Here is a 25,746-nt window from a genome sequence, read left to right as displayed (position 1 = left end):
CCTGCAAAATTTCATTGAAATTGGTTCAGGGGTTTTGGAGAAGAAGTCGAAAATGTAAATTGTTTACGGACGCACGACGGACGACGGACGACGACGGACAAAAGGCGATCGCAATAGGTCACTTGAGACTTTGTCTCAGGTGACCTAAAAAACGCTACATTAGGTTCCACCTGTGTTACATCAGGGAACAGATTTTTTTACTTTTTTTTTTTACAGATTTTATAGTAAATCATCAGATCTAAGGACAGAGCTGTATATTGGATTCTCGGAACGAAAGGGGTGGGGCTTGTTAATGGATTTATAAGAGAGATGGATCTAGAAAGTATGGGGCATGTCACTACCCATTAAAATACTCGTTAGGGCTTTAGTTTTAGAATTTAATGAACATTCTCCCTGCTTGTAATCTAACAATTTATTTTTTGATGAAAACTTAAATCAGTAAACACCTGTGGTGCGGAGAACGTCTCCCGACAGTTATCTATAGAACACTCTTAAAAGTAATTCAGATCAAGCCACAGAATGTTCCTACAGTTTCCTTGCAAGCCTGGAACATGGGCCGTCTCCACTTGTGCTGTGTGAACCGCTGGTAAAGATGGTACTTTACTCGGTAAATATCTACTATCTACGTCTATAGATCGGACAAATGAACACCTGCATAGTCATTAGACAACATGGCTCACTACTAAATCGTTTTATTCCATAGAAAATCCCTTTGAAACACACTATGCACCTCTTGATCTCGATACAGATATCAGCTCTGGTGACCTTGCCCTCGTTAATATAAGCCAATCAAGGCACAGATGACCTAAGAATTCACTATGTAACAACTTACCAATCTAGGTAGTTTAGCATTCAGCTGAAATTAAGCATGAAAACATTTTGGTACAGACATTTCTGTCGAAATAATTATAAATTTTATGTCCAATATTCTTCAGATACACTAAAACATGTTGATATTTATCTATGTAAAATTTCGATATTCATAACATTCCAATGTAGAGATTTATGAAAAACATGTGAATAAAAAAAGAGAAGTTTCCTTGTAGCTTTAATTGAACTTAACTACAATCTAACTTCTCTACAATGATTCAATGACTTCCATGCCTGTCACGCTTCTGTAGTTACAGTACCTGCCAGAAATTGATGCTGCTATTTAACAATGTCTGATAGTGCTGTTTGAAAGCAGTTTACCCATTTACTCCACAGAAGACCTCTAACTGGGCCAGACCTACCAAACGACCAATAACAACGCCTGGGCTTAGGGGGATATAACAGTGATAGGAGGCCATTGATTTAACGAGAGGAAAATGTTGTACAAAATCGACATCAATCACAAACTAACTATCACAGTCCCTCACTGTTATGACTTCAGTTTATAATAAGGGGGGAAACCCCCATAAAATATCAGTTAAACATAATTGTGATTTATTTGTTTCTGGTATGACCTGGACATTGTACATCGATGCTATGGAAGGGATTAACCCTTTCAACCCTGTGTAACTTTAGTAGACTCTACAATGCATTGATCTGGATGAGTCCATTATGGTCTAGTGGTAAAAGGGTTAATAAGAGAAAAGAGAGGATGGAGGAAAGGAAGGAAGGAAGAAACTAAGAAAGGGACACAACTTCAATTTTTCCTATCAATATAACAGTGTTATTAATCTTCAATGTTGCAGTTTTGCGAGATTCTTGTGAGAAGATTAGAGGTGGTGGGTGGGGTTCCGCAGAAAACAGAACAAAGTGGCCAAATATCATAACAAAATCAAATTACACAGGCTTCAATAGGACTGGTAACAAAAAGGTTAGAGACTCTACAAAATTAATACAGCTCATTTGTATAAAAATAACGTTGTCTTGTAATTGTCTCATCAATGTCCTCAAGTGGAGTACAGGGAAGAAACAACCCTTGATTGCAGTGGGATACAGCAGGTGTATTTATAAACCTCCACTGTTTCTGTCAGAGCTACACAAGTACAGGAAACGGCTTATGGACATATAGAAGCAGTTTAAGCAGAAACAGCAGAAAGGCAAGGGACAGAAATGAGGAAAATAATGGTCCAGAGGTTTTTTTTGTGACATTAATCATTGATGGACATTCGTCTAATATCTGAAATAACAATTTGATACTAAAGTTATATATGCGAGTTGGGTTCCACATACCACTTTCCCTGTCAATATTAAATTGTTACTCTTCAATGTTAGGGCTGCTTTACGAGCATCTTGTGACAGGATTATGGGTAAAGTCCGAGATATTGGAGCAATGTGGCCAAATTTGGCACCACGACCAAACTACATAGGCTCCAATAAGACCAGGAAACCCCCGTGCCTGCTCTTTGTAATATTAGGACGGCTAACTATGAATAATGACATCATCATACCGAACTCTTATATATAGAATCATTTAGTGATTCACATGACAAATTTTCATTCATCTATATAAAAATGAAACTAAATGCGATGAGAATTACATCATTGTTTATAAATATGAAATAAGTTTCATTATTTTTCCTAGAATCTCTCTTAAAATGAGCAAGCACAGACTCAATGAAAACAACAGTAGGGATTTTGCTAAACTGTCAGTGTAATGAGCCAATATTATCAAGCTTTCATTAAGTTTGGTTTGTTTTGTTTTATGCCCTATTAACAGCTATGGTGGTTATTTAAGAACGTGCCAGGTATTGGTGGTGGAGGAAAGCTGGAGTTCCCCGAGAAACCACTGACCTACGGCCAGTACCTGGCGACTGCCCCACATAGGCCTCAAAGCAGTGACCCAGTGGTAGAGGGCTAGTGGTAGCAGAATGTCAAGACGCCCTAACCACTTGGCCACTGCGGCACGCTTTCATCAAGATTTTGAAGGACATTTGGTAAGGCTATGAAGGATTTTTTTACTGAAACTATGAAGACACTTAGTCAATAGGTAGGCAAATAGCTTCTGTCCTTTGGGGGATCAGATCACTAACAATATTTCATGAATTTACCGAAAAATAGTATAATTTTAACAATTTGTAATGTTTTTGAATCTATAGTGCCCTAACATAGGACATATTCAATCATTTATTAGAATATTCATCCTAGTTTCCATAGATATAATCATGTTACCATGAAATTTAGAAAGACATGAGTAAATCTGAATTCATTTGCAAAAATCACAGTGTTATATACACTTCAGTGTACAAAGCAGTTCCTAATATGATGTCTTCGTAAATAAAGATATCTTATTACAAGCTGGCCTGACCAACTCTTCCTTCTTTAGTTGATATAGGGTGATCTTCACACAATGTCAAACTATAGAAGCGTTTCCATTTAAAATGACGTACATCATTTTGTATTAACGAAATATCATGATATATCTTCTCTTTCAGTGAAAGGTTTGGGAAGAGAGTGACAAGCACATCACACCTTACCTTGGGAAATTATAATGTATTGATTTTACCTCAACAAGTGTTTCTTGGTATTAATGAAAATCAACGGCATGTTTTTTTCGAATTAGAATAACTTTATAACATTTCTCTGTCTTTCCACGAAATTCATAAAACTTTTGTACAAAATGTAGGGTTCTTTTAAATCTACCAAAAACACTTATGGAAATATTGAAGAAGGAACACAAAGTGGTGATGATGTCGAGCTGACAGCATTTACAACGGTTTCTATATTTCTGTTTCTAACCAACATGTCATGCCTGAAAGCATGTTACAGGGTTTCTACGATTCTGTTTCTAACCAACATGTCATGCCTGACAGCATATTAAACGGTTTCTACGATTCTGTTTCTAACCAACATGTCATGCCTGACAGCAGATTAAACGGTTTCTACGATTCTGTTTCTAACCAACATGTCATGCCTGACAGCAGATTAAACGGTTTCTACGATTCTGTTTCTAACCAACATGTCATGCCTGACAGCAGATTAAACGGTTTCTACGATTCTGTTTCTAACCAACATGTCATGCCTGACAGCAGATTAAACGGTTTCTACGATTCTGTTTCTAACCAACATGTCATGCCTGACAGCATATTAAACGGTTTCTACAATTCTGTTTCTAACCAACATGTCAAGCCTGACAGCAGATTAAACGGTTTCTACGATTCTGTTTCTAACCAACATGTCATGCCTGACAGCAGATTAAACGGTTTCTACGATTCTGTTTCTAACCAACATGTCATGCCTGACAGCAGATTAAGCGGTTCCTACAATTCTGCTTCTCACTATCATATGAAGCCAACCATGCCATGACCTTCTGTTGCGTCTCATCCTTTGTACAATAACTGTGTTACATCAATAAACATCCCACACAGCCAAGGTTGATGTAAGCTTAATAGGGAAATGATCATCTGGGGATTCTGAATCAGTGAAACACTTGAAAGGCTAAAACCAAAAGTCATCCTTCAGGATCGTGTGTCACTTGAGAACATTTACAAGGCTGAACTCAGACAACTCCTCCTCACACCCTACAATTTTTCTTGTCAAACTAAAACTTGCACGTTTTCTACAGAGTCATTTGACCTTGAAACTTTTAGACAGCAGTCAGAATTTCTGGAAATAATCACCGAGTGTCCTCAACATGTATCTGTTTTAACCCTTGCTAGAAGGTATAACCCAAGACTTTTTTTAACCCATACTCAACGCTGGTACAAACTATGGCTGCATGTTTTCACCCTAACACAGGAAGAAAATATGACCCATGGCTGTTTTCACCCTAACACAGGAAGAAAATATGACCCATGGCTGTTTTCACCCTAACACAGGAAGAAAATATGACCCATGGCTGTTTTCACCCTAACACAGGAAGAAGGTATGACCCATGGCTGTTTTCACCCTAACACAGGAAGAAAATATGACCCATGGCTGTTTTCACCCTAACACAGGAAGAAAATATGACCCATGGCTGTTTTCACCCTAACACAGGAAGAAGGTAGGACTATGGCTGTTTTCATCCTAACATAGGAAGGAGGTAGGACTGGCTGTTTTCATCCTAACACAGGAAGGAGGTAGGACTATGGCTGTTTTCATCCTAACACAGGAAGGAGGTACAACTCTGTTTTCACCCCTGCTCAAAGCTGATAAGACCTGTGGCTGTTTTCACCCTAACACAGGAAGGAAGTACAACCCATGGCTGTTTTCACCCTAACACAGGAAGAAGGTAGGACTTATGTCTGTTTTCACCCTAACACAGGAAGGAGGTACAACCCATGGCTGTTTTCACCCTAACACAGGAAGAAGGTACGACCTATGTCTGTTTTCATCCTAACACAGGAAGAAGGAAGGACCTATGTCTGTTTTCACCCTAATACAGGAAGGAGCTAAGGACTATGGCTGTTTTCATCCTAACACAGGAAGGAGGTACAACCCATAGTTGTTTTCACCCTAACACAGGAAGGCGGTAGGACATATGTTTGTTTTCACCCTAACACAGGAAGGAGATAGGACTATGGCTGTTTTCACCCAAACACAGGAAGAAGGTAGGACTATGGCTTTTTTCATCTTAACACAGGAAGGAGGTACAACCCATGGCTGTTTTCACCCTAACACAGGAAGAAGGTAGGACCTATGTCTGTTTTCACCCTAACACAGGGAGGAGGTACCACCCATGGCTGTTTTCACCCTAGCACAGGAAGAAGGTAGGACCTATGTCTGTTTTCACCCTAACACAGGAAGAAGGTAGGACCTATGTCTGTTTTCACCCTAACACAGGAAGGAGGTACAAACCATGGCTGTTTTCACCCTAATACAGAAATAAGGCACAACTCATAGCTGTTTTCAGCCCTGCTCAAAGCTGGTAAGACCTGTGGCTGTTTTCAACCTAATACTGAGAGCAGGTTCAGTACTGTTTTTCACCCTTGATGGAAGCAGGTATAGCCCAAGCTGTTTTTCACCCTTGATGGCAGCAGGTATAGTCCAAGCTGTTTTTCACCCTTGATGGAAGCAGGCATAGCCCAAGCAGTTTTTCACCCTTGATGGAAGCAGGTATAGCCCAAGCAGTTTTTCACCCTTGATGAAAGCAGGTATAGCCCAAGCAGTTTTTCACCCTTGATGGAAGCAGGTAAAACCCAAGCTGTTTTCACCCTTGATGGAAGCAGGTATAGCCCAAGCTGTTTTTCACCCTTGATGGAAGCAGGCATAGCCCAAGCAGTTTTTCACCCTCGTTGATTGGAAGTATTAGTTAATGTTGGAGTTACTATACTTTTTGCGGGAGCTCTTACTACCAGGTTCTATTTCCACCTTTGATGGAGACTGTTGCTACCTTCGGCTGATTTCACCCTGTACTTAATCACAACTGTACTGAAGGAAGTGGTCACATTCTCCTGTCAGAATACTGAATGTGTGAAAATCCAACATATAACCTGCGATGTTGTTTGGTTAAATTTAATATAGGTTATTGTGCTTGAAATGTTTGTATGTGACCGATGTGCATGATGTGAACATACTTATAACAGGAATCAAGATTATCTTATTTTTAAAATACTGACATATATAGTTCAACAGAACATACATTGTTGATCCTGTTGCATCTGTTTTTTAACAAACGTGAAATTAATTCCAAATTGCAGTAGATATGTGCACTTTATCATAATACATCACTGCTACCTCCATACATTAATCTCTAAGAATCGCAGATGTACATGAACGATGGTAAAAGATAGAATATTAATGAGGACATCAATCCCAGAAAGACTGTGTACTGATTTGTTGTGTTAATCCCTTAACATCGGCGCTTATCGGTTAAGTATGCCAGATCAACAATCTCGCCTCACACAAAAAAGATGAAAAATTAATTCAAATGTCTGTTGTAGATGTTGTAGCATGAATCCTTAAATACCATATATTGGTTTTCAATCCAGCACGAGTGTATGTAATCAGAGCCAGCATTGTTGGTGATCTCTCTTATGTATATTGCCATCTCTTCACCAAGTACTCAAATAGATAGCTGTCCATATCAGACAAAGCAGATACAGATACAGAGGTAAATAATAGATCATTCCAATCCAGCTCATCTCATAGATCAGATCGCAAAAATCTAGACGTAACAAAAAACCTTTGATGCATGCGTCCATCATATAATTATTATCAAATACAACAAAAAATCTTTCTATCGCTTTACAATATTAACTCCTATGTGGAAACCATGTATGTAGACTGTAATTACAAATACTAACTGACCCAACAAAGCTGCAGTGCTTTCAAATTTTGAGTCTGTCTATCATCTCCAACACTGATGGATGACATAAATGCTTTCTAATAAATGCAAATTTAAATCATCACTTTTTGTCAAATATTATCATTTTGCCCCAATTTCTACTGTCATTTTACATTCCACATACTCCAATAAATGGTCCTTTTAAATACTAGCGTTTCTCATTGCCGTGACAACATATTACCCAATCATGAAGCCGTCATTCCAAGGAATCCAAAATGTACCTGACATTCATACACTTCCCAACCAAACTCCCAACAGTTGGTAAGAATGGATTACTGCAGTTGTCATGATATCATCTTGTGGCACATGTTTCTACTACAAAGACGCCAACAGTTGGAGGAGGTAAACATCCTTAAGTCATGATAGAAATTAATTCTCTTTTTGATTTGGAACTGAAACAGAAGACACTGCTATTGACATTTTTAATTTTCGATCAAAACAGATTAATCTGAATCTATCAATTTTTGATCTTCCACTTAACTGATACATCATCAATGTATAATCTGAATTTTTCTAGATCGAATTACATAAACCAATAAAATCTAAAACAAATTTACAAACTTTTTACTATTCAAGTCACATCAGACCTAACAGAGGAAATACAACTGTCAAATAGAAGGGATGTTTACAACGTCTCCGTAAAGCTCTAACGATACTGAACTTATCATCCCACAACCCCCATCAAATCTGTGAAAAAAACATATTGAATCGTGGAGAGCCAATATGCCTAATTAGTACATAACCTTGAGGGTAATTGAGAAAGGCAAGTCTGGATGCTGTGAACATCCATGTTTACTTAAAGATTCGTGTTCCAATGTAAGTAACCAGCTGGCAATCTCCTACAGTCATTAAACCAGTAACACTTTTTTTAACTTACATCTGTGAAAATGAGAATCGATACCGCATTCACAACCTAACGTTTTTTATTCTCGGATTTCAAATGAACTGTAAAATGGCAGTTCATTAAGAGTTATTTGGATTCGCTTTCATCAAATGTCAAACATAGATTACCTCCACTTGTCAAACAGGCAAATGAATTGGATCTCCTCAGCCATCATTTCCATACTCTTATTTTACAAGAATGTAACTGATCGTGACCGAATCAAACTGCGGTAGGTATTGTCATAGTACTTCATGAAAAGAGATGCATGCTCTTTGTGGTTGAGAAGAGTTATTAATGAAGCAATGTAGTGTTTTATAACAAGAAAATAAAGCAATTAATGTTCATGTTCATCATGTATACAACAGCGTTCAATACAAAAATACTTTCATATGGATTTGAATAAAATATTTGATTTCCTTTAAAATACAGAAGGAAAATTATGAATTATTTTTTCAATTAATTGGCATGTATGACAATGGAAATTAAATTAAAAGGAAAGAGCATTAATTCCTGAAGTCTGGTTTTCATGAAGCATATATTATCCTTTTACTTTTTCTGCGATATTTTGGCTCGTTACATTATGAAGAGAATGAAAGTGTTACGGAATGATGAAAAGATGCCATCTTTATTGTACAATGGGCAGAGATATACTCATCAAACCTGGATAAAATTATCTACTTCTGTATCTCAAAAGGACACTTCAAAATCTAATTATAGCTATAATTTTGAATTCGGAATTAAGATACTAGCCAAAATGATCATCCTCAATTCAGCCAATCTTGAAAATACATAACTCAGCAATGATTACTCTCAATATTATTGAGAGTAATCATTGCTATCACATTGTGTCTGGGACCACTTTTTCAAAGTCTGCTTTTTTCTGTTCAACAAGACGATTGAAACCTTTTGACAAACAGTGCCGCCTACAAGTATGGGCAGAGTAATTAAACAGCTCTGGAAAAAGTTCTCTCGTGGGAAATCAGACTGTTTTTAAACGCAATCATGCAGGGAAATAGAGTCCAAACACTGTAAAAATAATGTTAGATCTTCTTTTGTCATATCTTTTCAGAGACTGGTACTGATACCAATATATATTTACCTTAACCCCAGTCTGACAGAACTATGTACATAAACTCTATTTTGTACCAACCACAATACATTGAAAATAAGAGGCCCACGGGGCCTGGATCACTGAGTTTTTTTCTCTCTTCAAAGCATAAAACTTTGACTTATTAGTGTCTGGCCCATTTTATACATCCCAGGAGTTCTAAGCAACCTTAACTGAAGGTCATGCTATCTATTAAATTTCCAGTGGTACAGAAAATATCTTCGCTATAACTGCCAATTTTCAAATTTGACCCCTGGGCATCACACCTTTTACTGTTGTAAGGTTAAACAATCTAGACGAAGCAACGTAAGAAATCTTGAAGCTTTGAATTGTGCAAAAGCGATTTTCCAAAATTACTAATACTGTATTTCCCTATATTGAACTTTGACCCTGGGTATGGTTCCAACAAATCAGGAAAGCTATATCCCCTGACCTCACTAACTGTAAGATATCAAAGTTCTAAAACAATACAATCTTGAATAGACGATTAAAAAAAACACTTGAATTACAATTTCTTTTATTTTGATATTATTTTTTTATTTTTTTTTATTGCGCTTGCATAGATACCCTACCATAGCAACACAAATGCAATGCCATACAGAAATAGTCTAAATATATGTATTTTTTGGACAGTAAGCATGCAGAAATAAAATCCTTCGCTTTTGACCTTCAACGAATGACCACTGGTATGACTTTATAATGTTTAAGCATGCTCAATATTTACTTGGTAAGTGCATGCGAAGGCTTTCAAAAATTGGACAGTATTTTCTTTATTTTATTCCAAATAGCCAATTTTCAACATAAATAGCATACAATACATGATATTCTACCTCACTTTGTTATGCCATACTTCCTATACCAGTTGTCAAATGAATTTTGAATTTCATATTTACGTCCGTGTACTTCATTTATCACTCATTATAAATATAACAACTCATTTTGGCATAAATGACCCTGAACACCCCTAATCCTTCGGGATGAATGAGCATTAAAGCACAAGTGTACCTAAATCTGATTTCAGTGATGGTCTGTACCAGTTGGTGTGCACTCTTTGTACAAATCAATTTTCTGTATACGATATAATTATGTATCAATGATCGTAACCAATGCTTTGTATTGTTCTTATTAATAACGACTTGACAAATGACACGATGGTAGTGTAGTTCATTGCCTATAAATACCAATTGATAATGAACCTTTCCTACATTTACAGTTTATTTACCAAAGCCATTTGTATGCTCTGTAATTCTCAACAGTGATACTTGGTATTTATTTACAAAACACATTGAGCAATTCATATCTTGATCGCCCAGTACCAGTGATTGATGTGCTGTTTAACATAGAGACACATCCGACGGTGGTATATTGACATTCCATATCCTGTACAATGCTTAATAGAAATCGGTTTAAAAAACCCACTGAAACTTTGAATTGACTTTTTATCACAATTCAAACCTTTTCATTCTTAACAAAACCAATGGCATTGTACAATTGAGCCTCCAATTTCATTTGAACTCTAATAGCTAACTGGTGTTTTCATTTTCAATTCAAACAAATTACCGTTTGAATAGCTAATGGGAATGAAATATTGGCTAGACATATAAATGTTGATGGTGTAAAATGACATGCATTTTTATGACAACTGCTACGTTTTACCATTTAAAAGCTAATGGAATGGAGACGTTGATTTGACACAGTTTATTACCTATGGTTATTCTATTTTAATTCATTTCTATTTCAATTAGGCATTAAAATATTGCCATTACAGTAAATCCAACGCATAGAAACGAGCTCCATCAGACAGTGTCCCCGCTCTAACCAAGATTCACAGTAAGTGTCATCTATACCAAATGGATACTTCCATTATCAAAATAGATGAATCCGTGATTCCGAAAGTTAAAAAAAGAAAATAATGCAAAGTTCTCTGAGGAAAACCAACATTCAGTTTGATGTAAAGTGAAAGGTAGTATAAAAGATGACGAAGAGATTGAACAGGATAATATTCTTGCTTACTTTTCCAAATCTGTTTTGATCAAAGCCAACTTGTATCCATGAAGTGTTTTCTGTATTGGCCACAGCCTACACTTACATCCAATATATTAGTCATGCTGCAAGGATATATTCTGTGTGACTATTTTATATTGCAATATTTTGAATACGGTACGATACACAATTTTTTTTGGGGGGGGGGGGTCACGATACCGCTACAACATTTTTCAGATATTGTCGTTTCTGAATTAAGTCTACTCATATCCGTTACAACATGGTAAGTGACAGCTCCAGCTTGACATACATATAGAAAGACATTAATTGTGTGACACTTTAAAGTCATGACTTGTCTGGACTAAATATTTTTCCAGATTTGATATAACCATTAAATGTTTGCAACATATCTATTCTCTTTGCTTCTACTGTTACTATATGTACCGTGATACATATTGTATCGTGACTACAGTATCGCGATACATATCGTATTGTGACTACAGTATCGTGATCCATATCATATCATGACTACAGTATCGTGACAACAGTATTGTGATACATATCGTATTGTGACTACAGTATCGTGATACATATCGTATTGTGACTACAGTATCGTGATACATATCGTATCGTGACGACAGTATTGTGATACATATAGTATTGTGACTACAGTATCGTGATACACATCGTATCGTGACTACATTATCGCGATACATAACGTATCATGACTACAGTATCGTGATACATATCCTATCGTTACTACAGTATCGTGACTACATTATCGTGATACATACCGTATCGTGACTACGGTATCGTGATACATATCGTATCGTGATACATATCGTATCGTGATACATATCGTATCGTGACAACAGTATTGTGATACATATCCTAACATGACTACGGTATCGTGATACATATCGTATCGTGACTACGGTATCGTGATACATATCGTATCGTGACTACGGTATCGTATCGTGACTACATTATCGCGATACATATCGTATCGTGATACATATTGTATCGTTATGTAATGTTTCGTTACAGTCCTATGATATAAAAATCTTCAGAAGTGAATGTTGCCTACTCTTACTTCTGACGGACTTTCCCAGTCTGTAGTCTGTTATGAAGTAAGCATTTTCTTCAGCGACCACAACCTACTTTTACTTCTGAAGGAATCATCTTTTGTTGTTACTGTAGTCTACTCTTACATTTGAAAAATGCATCTTCTGTTGTGTTCCGAGCCTAGTCTTATTATTAAAGTAAAACGTCTACTGTAGTGACTGCAGCTTTCATCATTTACCGTACAACTGTAGCCTACTCTTACTTCCGAAGTTCGACTCTTCTATGATGACATATTTTACTTTTATTTTAACCTCTACAGGTGTTTTTTATACGAAACTTAAAGCACTGGAATCCTTTGGGGAAGAGTACTCCAGCAACAGGGTGAAGAAATATGTGGCAGACAAGAGATTATGTTTCTAATATTCCACAATGAAATCCCGAATTAGTTGTCCGAGAAGAAGGTCGGACGTTCAATCAATGGAATCTATCCATCAACTCTTACAGTGAAAAGCTGTTTTACCTTCACAATTTTATAGTTTTTACGATGACTTTAGTTTAGTGCCTTGCTGGGTAGTCCAGAGCAAGACTTTGTATAACACAACAAGGATTCAGGACTTACCTTTGTGAAGATATCAGCACAAGTTTCTACTGTAATGCCATCAACCCTGGAAAATACAAAAACAACAGATAAGTATATGTACAAAGCAACCAATCAAAAGAAGCTTAAAGTATCATCAACCAATCAGAGGCAGGATCACAAGAAAAATCACATTTTAGTGACCAATCACAAATAATTGATAAGATCTAGTGTAATGAAAACATCACAGATGCATACCCACCACATTTAACAACCCATTACTGAATCACAGGCTAGATTGCAAACCAATTGAGCAGAACATTTTGAAGTACATCCCCCAATACCTTCAGCAAAATATCTAGAGCATATTTCTCAAAGATTCAAGTTTTCTAAGAAACCCTATATTAGGAATTAGCTAGCTCTTGGTTACTTTGCGATTCTGGAAGACCATGCAATGTGTTGTCAGAAATTAAATTAAAACAAATTTTGTACACAATTACTGTTGACGTAAAGCTTTAAAAGTTCACTTAAACCAATTGTTTTAATTTCTTCCGCAGTGCTTTCAAAACTTATTCACCGCATCCGGTGACATTTTTAAAAGTTGTGTAAGAAATATTGGTTGCATGCACGGGAAGAAGCTGAGAGTAAATGCCATTGGACACTTCCTCAGCAGAAGCAAATCTCCATAGCGCCTTTCAGAAAATAACCATTTTTATTTTTATAAAACATTATATTGAACACTCGGTCTGCAAAGCATCCGTCTAGCAACCATTCTATATGTGGTACAAGTTCCGTTACAATTCAAGGAGAATTTTCCAACATGCCATTTGGAAGTTGGTCCAACCAGACAGGAGGGGGAGGGGGCTTTTAAACAACATATTTATTAGGAAAAGCTGTTATGTACGACTAGAGCTAGAGCCGTCACCTAGAGGGACGGGAAATCAATGTCAGCTGATGAAGCCGTGGAGTTAGTAAACATTGCATGGATTTCCTTGTATATCAGAATTACCCTGCGACGGCGAGAAGCATTTCTAAGAATTCTTCCTGTTGGCTCGATGGTCCCATATTATATAGACAAGTTGACAATCACAAGCTAGGAAATAAGCTCCTTACAACCTCAAAAATAACAAGTCTCTTATAACATAGAAAAAAAAAAGTGAGAATCAGGCGTATAAATGTTGGAGTCTTTTTATCCTGCTGGCCATCGTAATGAGAAAATTCCCTTAATTAGTTCCACTAGAAACGTCTCCTGGCCAAATAGTGCTAACCTTATAAACAGGCCTTAAGGACAAATATAACGAGGTCCTTAGAAACGTTTCTTGTTATCTGATGACCACTACAGAATCCATAATCTAGCCGTAGCAAAACAGGAGGACTTGTTTTTTCCAATTCTCATTATCATGTTTTTTCAATGATTCGTAGTTATTCTGTGCACAAGATCTAATTCAAATCAATAAATGAAATGATTTGAAGATTTGATCAAGACCATGTAAAGATTCTCATTCAATTTGAAGTAAATGGATATAGGAATGGTGCTGATGCATTCAGCCTTAATGCGTCAAAAAGTTGAATTATTACTCTATAAAATCAACACATATATACATCTATGAATGAAATTCATGGAAATAACAAATTTAAAGAAAATCATGACGAGAAAGAAAATGTGATTTGATGGAAAGTGTCTGAAGCTGCCAGTAACTGTTACAACATCACTGGAGCTGTTGGTAGGTAATGATCCGGAGCCTCAGTCGTTATGTTTCCCCTAGTACACGGCAAACACTGTGTGATATCACAAAATCGTCAATCTCCATTTCACATTGATGTGTGTGTGCTCTAACAAATGGAGAGCTGCCATGCACGATACGCACAAGTTTGCCGGAGATGCATCACCAAAGGATTTTGTCATAAATCCTATAGGAAGATTTGCTATGCAGACTTTTCTGGCCAATCCCTTAACGATTTAGAGGGGACTTTTCTTGTTTGTTTGTAATTCTGATAAGATTTTATTTGCACAGTTTAACCAATGTTTACAGCCTTGTTCCTATGTACGAGACCCTGACAGTAATATACCATCTATAGTTGCTGTAAAATTAACTTCCAGGCTGAAACAACTCCTACGCAGTGACAACTCAAGTTAATTAATGAAACAACTCCTGTTGATGAGACGACCTCTGATACTATGACAACCCCAGTTGATGCAACAACCTGTGTTGCTATGACAACCCAAGTTGATGCAACAACTCATATTGCTATGACAACCCCAGTTGCTGTAACAACTCCTATTGCTATGACAACCCCAGTTGCTGTAACAACTCCTATTGCTATGACAACCCCAGTTGCTGTAACAACTCCTATTGCTATGACAACCCCAGTTGCTGTAACAACTCCTATTGCTATGACAACCCCAGTTGCTGTAACAACTCCTATTGCTATGACAACCCCAGTTGCTGTAACAACTCCTATTGCTATGACAACCCCAGTTGCTGTAACACATCTGGTGCTATAGGACTGTACCAGTGTCACTTTGTTGGTTAATTAGAACCTGTAGTACTATATTTATTATCATATTCTTAACAAAACACAAAACTGTGAAATACACCGCCGCTTACCATTCATTAAACAGATAAAATTTTACCTACAGAGAAAGCCATGCTAGTTATTGTGGAACCCATATGTTACCTTCAATAGAACCCATGTTACTTTCAATAGAACCCATGTTACTTTCAATAGAACCCATGTTACTTCCAATAGAACCCATGTTACTTCCAATAGAACCCATATGTTACTTCCAATAGAACCCATGTTACTTTCAATAGAACCCAGGTTACTTCCAATAGAACCCATGTTACTTCCAACAGAACCCATGTTACTTCCAATAGAACCCATGTTACTTCCAATAGAACCCAGGTTATCTTCAATAGAACCCATGTTACTTCCAATAGTACCCAGGTTACTTCCAATAGAAACCATATGTTACTTCCAATAGAACCCATGTTACTTCCAATAGAACCAAGGTTATCTTCAATAGAACCCAGGTTACTTCCAATAGAACCCATATGTTACTTCCAATAGAACCCATGTTACTTCCAATAGAACCCAGGTTATCTTCAATAGAACCCAGGTTACTTCCAATAGAACCCATGTTATTTTTAATAGAACCCAGGTTTCTTCCAATAGAACCCAGGTTACTTACAATAGAACCCAGGTTACTTTCAGTAGAACCCATTTATTCAAACACAAATCTCTCACGTAAGGCTTCAGAGATTACCTGCTATTTTATAACATGTAAAATGTTTCAATAAAATTCCAACGCTATCTAGATTGCTGTTCCTGTATATATCCGTCTGTACAGCAGTACCTAGGGAACTCCACTCAAAATAACACTTATGATCTTCATACTTGCACGACAGCCAAACTATTTAATATCATAATGCTCCTAGTTTTCAGGTATTTGGGCTAGACAGTGTAATGGTTTCTCACATGTGGTAATGCAAAAGGTAAAAGCAATTCACTCACTTTTTACTAAAATCATTTAGAGAAATTCTTTTATAAATTTTATTTTAATCTTGAATTACAGACAGACATGTTTTAAAATATCTGTCGACACTCTCCTGTCTTCTTTTCAGACAACAAATTTCCATCCGACAGATTCTACAAACAATCTTCCGGTTTTACAAGTTTTAGATGTCACTATCTTTCCTTCCAACACTTCAATAAGAACATGACCTTGATGTAATGCTGACTTGTTCCCATAACAAACAGCCTGTAAACATGGCTTCGTTATCTTTCAACAGATGATGCTTCTCAAAGGCGGACCGTTTGTTTTTGTCATTAAATTACAAAATGAAATTTTTACGCTTACACTTTCACTTAATCCATGTGTAATGAATGGTTGAACACAAAACACCAATACATTAAAAGCTATCAATTTGTAGTCTTCACAACATTTTAAATGCATTGTTATCTCTACTGAATTCTTTGTAAATCAATTTTTTTTTCACAGGGAAAAGAGGATATAATAATTAGTCTATCTATAATGATTAAGTCTATCTATAAGAGTTGGAATGAGTCACAGTTTCACACCCAACCAGGAAGCTTGCCTAACTCTCACAACTTTTCTAATTGAATGATATTGATCGCGACGTGTATTCCCCACTATACCAGCATCCTTAACTTACCTTCATGCGCTACCCATAACAACTTTTAAAACCCATTTCAGAAATATCATTCCATTAATAACATTTCCAAACAATTTAAAAAGTGGCCCATTTTAACTAAGGTTTTGTACAAGAATGTTTGCCTATTTTTAAATCTCAGACAATTTCACCTAGCGTTCGATGCTTCCGTCTATTTATGACATAATCCTTTCATCTCCCGTGATAAAAACTGTTCTAAATGAATTATCAATATTCGACCTTCACACCCTAATTAGTTTCACACATTGAACTCTTCCCTCGATTGATCCAGATTAGTCTACTTCAGGCACAGGGATGACATGCTTGGAACTTTGCTTGAATCGATCCAAAAGCACACTCATAAAAATTATATAACTTTTATCATTTTTTTCCTGCTCTTAACATACTTAAAGTTTTTCTATTATCATTTTAAAGAAAATCCAAAATGCCTATCTACAATTTCATCACTTTTTATTTGATGTTACCAAATCTTAAGTTTGATTTAAGAGCTTAGCTTCCTATCGTTGGAAAAATTGAAATATTTGAGGTGTTAGTGGATAGTAATTTTGATTAGACCTGATGGGAGGGCTGTCTGTTACACGGGAGCTATCAGGGCCTCATGTACATGCTTCCCAGCACACAACAGGAAGGTGCATTTTACAGTGGTTATCTTACAACAAATGGTCCCGATATGCTTTTTATTATATCTTCTCTTTTACTACGGTAAAGCAACTTTTCTCTTGGGATTATTGCAAAGAGCATGGGTGTAGAAGTTACAGAGATTGTTTGTACAATAAACAAATCCCCACTGGTACATAGATCAAAGCAGTCCCTTTAAAAAGTTACAAACCACTACATTTTACGATAAAATAATTCTATATCACTTGCAGTCGCTTGGGGTAAAGATTTCTAAAATCACAGGTTTAGATGATTCACAATGTCTTGTTTCTTCGAATGTAAATAAGGAGGGGGTTTCAGATAGGACAGTCAAATCAAAAACCATTCTGATTGATGTCCTATTGGGAACGAATTATCTATCCTTTACAACGCATAAATCTTATCCAGTGGAGCTCTAAAAAGTGTTTGTTCGAAATGGCAGAGATACAATATAATAACTAAACTTTCATTTTGGCTTTCTAAACAAACTTATCAACACCAGTAAGACAACAAAGGTCAATTCCGTAGGGAGAACAAAGACTGAGCCTTATGTGCCAGCTTGGCAGTTGGCCTTCACATAAGATTTAGGCTAAGTTATAGCAATCCACCCACAAGTTATAGCAACCAACCCACAGGTTATAGCAACCCACCCACAAGCTACATCAACCCACCCACAATCTACATCAACCCACCCAAAAGTTATAGCAATCCACCCACAAGTTATAGCAACCCACCCACAAGCTACAGCAACCCTCCCACAAGTTACAGCAACCCACCCACAAGTTATAGCAACCCACCCACAAGCTACAGCAACCCACCCACAAGCTACAGCAACCCTCCCAGCAACCCTCCCACAAGTTACAGCAACCCACCCACAAGCTACAGCAACCCACCCACAAGTTACAGCAACCCTCCCACAAGTTATAGCAGCCCACCCACAAGTTACAGCAACCCACCCACAAGTTATAGCAGCCCACCCACAAGTCATAGCAACCTACCCACAAGCTACAGCAACCCACCCACAAGTTATAGCAGCCCACCCACAAGCTACAGCAACCCTCCCACAAGTTATAGCAGCCCACCCACAAGTTATAGCAACCTACCCACAAGCTACAGCAACCCACCCACAAGTTACAGCAACCCACCCACAAGTTACAGCAACCCACCCACAAGTTACAGCAACCCACCCACAAGCTACAGCAACCCCCCCACAAGTTATAGCAACCCACCCACAAGCTACAGCATCCCTCCCACAAGTTACAGCAACCCACCCACAAGTTACAGCAACCCTCCCACAAGTTATAGCAGCCCACCCACAAGTTATAGCAACCCACCCACAAGTTATAGCAGCCCACCCACAAGTTATAGCAGCCCACCCACAAGTTATAGCAACCTACCCACAAGCTACAGCAACCCACCCACAAGTTACAGCAACCCACCCACAAGCTACAGCAAGTGATTTTAAGTCAATGATTCCTTGTTAAAACTGTTCATTCCCTTCCATTGCACTCTCAATGTGGCACATGTTTATTGTAAATCTTGTTCAGAAAAAATTTATTACATTAAGTGATATCCCTGTCGATAATTATCTCAGATTTTGTACTTGTTAAAACTTTATGTTTTCAGTTACTTAGTTATAATGCTAAATTACAATCTCAATCTAGTACATGTTTATTGTAAATCTGCACATTAATTCTGCAAAATGATAATCATATAACATATATGATGGAACATCAAATGTAAGTTTGGTTCTTTAAATGTTACAGAAAATTACCAATTGTTCTGGGCTTTAAGGCAAAAATTACAATTACCACTGAAAAGTAAATCAATGCGAGTAAGTGCATTTGGCAAGTAAACTTGAGCACTGTATATAATGCCAGGATATAATCTAGTGTGTTTACTTAGTAAATTTCAGCATTTGCTAAGTTAACGTCAAGTAATTGTGGTCATATTTGCCAAATGAAATAGCATTTAGTATATCTATTTGCCAGGAACCTTTGAGTATATTTTGTATATTTTTCAACATATTTTAAGTATATATACAGGTGTCCAATTGGAAGTTTATGAAACCGGATGCAGAATATTTGACATATATCAATATCTTCTAAGCTATCCCCTAGATTAGGGTGCCGATATGTATGTAGTCTGTCAGTATAACTTTATACATGTCTGGTCAGCAGAGGATGGAATTTGAGGGTGAGGATTATACTCACTCTTGCATTTTTTACTAATTTACCTTTCCAAACTTATTGCATATCTTGCTGTCAAATATTGTAAGAATTCGGTAAACAATTACTGTCACACAGGCATTTTTACTGGTCTGTTGATAGTGCCGATACCAGCTGCATCAACGGTTACCATAACGTAATGATAAAAATATAAAACAAAATAGCATCCTGGAGCTGACAATTTATATTAGTATAGGAATGGATAAACTTTGCCTGTGGTAATACAAATTCTCTTGAATTTATGCCAAATGAACGTTAGTTCTTTAATGCTTATGCTATGGAACCTGATGTTGGTACAAAACTTCTGTTTCCGAGAGAAAAGGGGATTTTTTTTTTTTATCGAAATGTAGGAGTTCGAAAAGCTGTTTTCTTATTGATTCAAACCCACTTGATACCTGTTTTAAAGACCTCAACACCACCATGAGAAGCCACACATAAGCTATGACAATTAAATGTCTCGGTAGGTTTCCACCTACTCAATCGAAAGAATCCATCCCTTTTATAATCTCATGCATATGTTTAGTATATAACATATGTTGACATGACATCTGTTTCTTCACTAATTTCTCAACAAACGTAATGTCTGAACAATTTGTCTTCCCAGCCAAACCCAGTGTTTTGTTCCCAACATCCTATATATCCGATCATATTGTGGTTTTGTACTGGAGCAACAGAACGCCTTACGATATCTCCGTCATGTTATCTGCGCAAGTCTTCATAGGCTCCCTGCACCGGAATACATTCATTCTACCATCAACTTCTTTAAAACAGATTTACTATCAAGAGTTTTTTAGATGGCAAAGTGTAAAAAAATATAAAGATAAAGCTATAAAAATCATTTTGTCGAAGAAATTGAAGATTGAAATTGCATTTAGTGAAATCAATAAATTGATCAATAAAACGGAACTCCGCTGTTTTGAAGATTAGGAGAGTTCTTATATTTCCCTGGGGTTATCTATGCTGGGGAAAGTTATTAGGAGAAAGCCCATCTGCTAAGCGTGAGCGGCCAATATCTATGTTTATGTATGATTAATGATACAGCCAATGGCATACAACAGATTGTGGATGGATTTACGTAACGGTACAATATTTACTTAAATGGGGGCAACATAAACTCAGTTAATGCTTGGAGAATTTGTTACGAATGTTATAAAAAATCCTGACCAAATCCCTCACAACAAGATTGAGAGTTTATTTGGTCACTTCTTATACAACACAAAACGAATGGTGTTCTTAAACAGTTTTACTAAACATTTCTCGACAAATATTTTACAAGAACAAATTAAAATAATAGGCACACTTTTTTCACTCTCTATCTCATAGAACAGATGACTTTGGTCTTTTAAACACCAGGAAATGATACATTTTGAAAGACTTTGTCATCTTACTTGACAGAGGTCATGGCAAAGACTGGAAGCTACCGAAGTTTAAAACTTGCGGAATACAGACGTTGGAAATACAGACATTGGATCTCATTTCCCCTGTATTGTTTACTTGATAGAAGTCGCATGATGAAATCGCTGAGGAAATATTTATAGTGACATTATATAAGGGCAATAAGCACACATCTACTGAAAGAATATTTTCTCACTGATGGTGAAGCCGATCCAACCCAAAGCTGATTTACCGACATACGGAGCATGAAGATGTACTTAACTCCGATGTTAGAACGTAGATAATTCAACAAAGATAATTGAATGCGAGGAAGCTGAAGTATAACCCATCCAGCCATTGATATTTCTGTACAGAATTATGACAAAAATGTAAACCCTTTTTCAAACTAGGAATGAGTTTATATACAGTCTCTAATGGCCCAAAGTAGGTGTAATGCTGAATTATGGGCTGGCCTCAACCCCAATCAAGATCCGGTACACATAAATTGGAAGAGGAGAAAACAACACTAGCCCCTGATGAAGACATATTTACTTATCTTCCATCAAATAAGCGTGTTTTCAGCACGTTACCCTCCTAGAAAGAACGACTATTTATATTGCCAGTGACCTCGATGACAGGCACTGCGAAACTCCCGTTCAAGTCGACATGGCTTAATTCCTCGATAATTCCGGGGTGTATTGTCAGAGTAAGGAGATTAGCAGCTCTGTATCATTGATTTTTTATGTCGTCTCGTGCACGAAATTTCATTAAGATGACCACATGCGATCAAATAGCGGCTGAGGCATTGCTGTGGATGGCTCTAGCTGTCGCTACCAGACATGTATACCATTCCGCACCCAGTTCTCCTGATGAAAGGGATCTGTGTTGTATGTGGGTACCTATCCACCTCTTACATTGTCGCTTCTTTCCTTCCCCAGACATAATAGGTATTCAGATGTGTATATCTCAACCACAAGCCAAGCACTCATAGTTATCCTCGAAACAAATTGCTATGTCTTCTTGTTGACATTTTTCTGAGAATTTGCGAAAAGAATCATCAGCACGCATTAGAAGTAATAATTCTTTTTCTCCGTCGTATTTCATTTTCAGAGCAAAATATCACTATAAAGTAAATAGATTGATGCAATGCTTAGAAATCCAGATGTATAGGATACAAGACTTTTCTGGGATATTTAAATTCCATATCATGAAAACATATGGAATCAAATCCTTTAAATCGTATCGCAGATTCAACACGAACATGAGTAAAGCTGAGAGATGTGAGCTTTATCCTCATAAATCAGTGGAGTTAGAGAGTATATGGAGACAATACTGGGATTCTGGATTCTTTATGTGTCCATACATCAAACTATTGAAACCATAAATGGCTGCAACAGTCGATTACCTCCAAAACGTGCCTGGGACCTACGCCTTGTAGGCTGCATCAAGCCACGTTATCATCCCATTTCCATATCAATCGTGTAGGACTGACAGGACAACATGTCTGGAAATTTAAATATACTTTTTAAATTTCATGTTTCGGCTGCAATATGTATGTAAATAGATTTTTGTCTGGTCTGCACTAATATTAAAGAAACTGTTCGATAGGTTTGCAGATAATCGGTTGGGTGCTAAAAGTATGGTCAGTTTCAGCGGATTAATGTAAATCTTTCCTACTTAAACCAATTTTCATACTTGAAATTACTGTAGCTATTTTGCTTAATGACTTGCATTTTTGTCATTCAAAGCCATAGCAAAATCAAACAACAAGATAACCACATCATTTATTAACAAGTGGAAAAAGTTCTCGCAGAATTGAATTGGCAATGCTTTTGTACGATATCCGTGTGATTCTTGGTATGTTGATGATGCTACATGTACAGGATAACCACATTATCGTGGTAATGAACATTTTCACAAAGATTCATTCGTGGCCAGCTATCTTACAGCACATCCAGGTCCACTTCTGCTCCAACACCAGGAGCAACAATCACAGCTTGAATTTGCTTGTAGGTAATAACTTAACTACTTAAATTAAAAAAAAAAAACAGTTTATTAATGGCATGGTGTAGTCTAACAGAAACAAAAACACTGGCAGATCAGCGAGGGCCCCCGCCATGAGTCTGACCATACCCCATCTCCAATGCAAAGCCCTTAGAATGAATTGGTTTGTTTGTGGTCATTTAAGCGTGTGCCAGATTTTGGCGGTGAAGGAAAACAGGGGTATGGAGAAAATCCATTTAACTGCGGCCAGTACATAGCGACTGCCCCACGTAGGCCTCGAACCCTCAACCCAATGGTGGAGGGCTAGTGATCATTGATGTCAGACAGCTTAACCCCTCGGTCACTGCGGCCCTCTACCCAGTGGTGGACGGCTCGTGATCATTGATGTCAGACACCTTAACCACTCGGTCACTGCAGCCCTCTACCCAGTGGTGGAGGGCTAGTGATCATTGATGTCTGACATCTTAACCACTCGGTCACTGCGGCCCTCTACCCAGTGGTGGACGGCTCGTGATCATTGATGTCAGACACCTTAACCACTCGGTCCCTGCGGCCCTCTACCCAGTGGTGGAGGGCTAGTGATTATTGATGTCAGACACCTTAACCACTCGGTCACTTCAGCCCTCTACCCAGTGGTGGAGGGCTAGGTATCATTGATGTCAGACCCCTTAACCACTCGGTCCCTGCGGCCCTCTACCCTGTGGCGGAGGGGTAGTGATCATTGATGTCAGACACCTTAACCCCTCGGTCACTGCGGCCCTCTGCCCAGTAGTGGAGGGCTAGTGATCATTGATGTCCGAAACCTTAACCACTCGGTCACTGCAGCCCTCTGCCCAGTAGTGGAGGGCTAGTGATCATTGATGTCCGAAACCTTAACCACTCGGTCACTGCAGCCCTCTGCCCAGTAGTGGAGGGCTAGTGATCATTGATGTCCGAAACCTTAACCACTCGGTCACTGCAGCCCTCTGCCCAGTAGTGGAGGGCTAGTGATCATTGATGTCCGAAACCTTAACCACTCGGTCACTGCAGCCCTCTACCCCGTGGTGGAGGGCTAGTGATCATTGATGTCAGATACCTTAACCACTCGGTCACTGCGGCCCTCTTCCCAATGGTGGAGGGCTAGTGATCATTGAGGTCAGACATCTTAACCACTCGGTCCCTGCGGCCCTCTACCCTGTGGCGGAGGGGTAGTGATCATTGATGTCAGACACCTTAACCCCTCGGTCACTGCGGCCCTCTACCCAGTGGTGGACGGCTCGTGATCATTGATGTCAGACACCTTAACCACTAGGTCACTGCGGCCCTCTACCCAGTGGTGGACGGCTAGTGATCATTGATGTCAGACACCTTAACCCCTCGGTCACTGCGGCCCTCTACCCAGTGGTGGACGGCTAGTGATCATTGATGTCAGACACCTTAACCTCTCGGTCACTGCGGCCCTCTACCCAATGGGGGAGGGCTAGTGATCATTGATGTCAGACATCTTAACCACTCGGTCCCTGCGGCCCTCTACCCTGTGGTGGAGGGCTAGTGATCATTGATGTCTGACATCTTAACCACTCGGTCACTGCGGCCCTCTACCCAGTGGTGGACGGCTAGTGATCATTGATGTCAGACACCTTAACCTCTCGGTCACTGCGGCCCTCTGCCCAGTGGTGGCGGGCTAGTGATCATTGATGTCAGACACCTTAACCACTAGGTCACTGTGACCCTCTACCCAGTGGTGGAGGGCTAGTGATCATTGATGCCAGAAACCTTAACCACTCGGTCACTGCGGCCCTCTTCCCAATGGTGGAGGGCTAGTGATCATTGAGGTCAGACATCTTAACCACTCGGTCCCTGCGGCCCTCTACCCAGTGGTGGAGGGCTAGTGATCATTGATGGCAGACACCTTAACCACTCGGTCACTGCAGCCCTCTACCCCGTGGTGGAGGGCTAGTGATCATTGATGTCCGACACCTTAACCACTCGGTCACTGCGGCCCTCTGCCCCGTGGTGGAGGGCTAGTGATCATTGATGTCTGACATCTTAACCACTCGGTCACTGCGGCCCTCTGCCCCGTGGTGGAGGGCTAGTGATCATTGATGTCAGACACCTTAACCACTCGGTCACTGCGGCCCTCTACCCAATGGTGGAGGGCTAGTGATCATTGATGTCAGACACCCTAACCACTCGGTCACTGCGGCCCTCTGCCCCTAACGAAAGTATCATTCTATAAAAATAAAAAAATACGTCTTTAGACATCCTTTGTCATCTCATTTACAATGAACCTCATTATACTGGCTCTACTTGTCCAACTAAGGATGGCTTATAAAGTGGTTTGAGCAATGTATAAACAGTAAAGGAAAAGGTCACATCGATAAATGATATATCAGTTATTTCTACACGAGTATCCATTTCTGGCTTTATTCACAAGTGATGAAACTGAAATACTGGAACACTAACACGAACTTTTTGATTTACCACACACCTGCAAGATAGAATAAGTGTGTGGGGG

The 25,746-nt window shown here is 38.5% G+C and overlaps 2 protein-coding genes across 16 annotated transcripts in view; one reads left to right on the top strand and one right to left on the bottom strand.

The window, feature by feature from the left end:
• Window positions 1-25,746, bottom strand: part of LOC110445068 (poly(rC)-binding protein 3-like) — a 253,951-nt gene that overhangs the window by 151,451 nt on the left and 76,754 nt on the right. For all 15 annotated transcript variants that reach the window (XM_021489436.1, XM_021489426.1, XM_021489425.1 and 12 more), the window contains exon 3: window positions 12,854-12,899. The gene's annotated coding sequence lies outside the window, so the exon portion shown is untranslated. The remainder of the gene's footprint in view (window positions 1-12,853; window positions 12,900-25,746) is intronic.
• On the top strand, window positions 17,924-19,102 carry LOC110445088 (extensin-1-like). Its single transcript, XM_021489476.1, has 2 exons — window positions 17,924-17,942; window positions 18,279-19,102. Exons 1-2 carry the CDS (start codon window positions 17,924-17,926, stop codon window positions 19,100-19,102), a joined length of 843 nt encoding a protein of 280 aa, XP_021345151.1.

This window comes from Mizuhopecten yessoensis, unplaced genomic scaffold (assembly GCF_002113885.1).
Source record: "Mizuhopecten yessoensis strain PY_sf001 unplaced genomic scaffold, ASM211388v2 scaffold2711.2, whole genome shotgun sequence".
NCBI classification, from domain to species: domain Eukaryota; kingdom Metazoa; phylum Mollusca; class Bivalvia; order Pectinida; family Pectinidae; genus Mizuhopecten; species Mizuhopecten yessoensis.
Note: the sequence above shows the minus strand (reverse complement) of the source record. Positions and strands in the feature narration are given on the sequence as shown.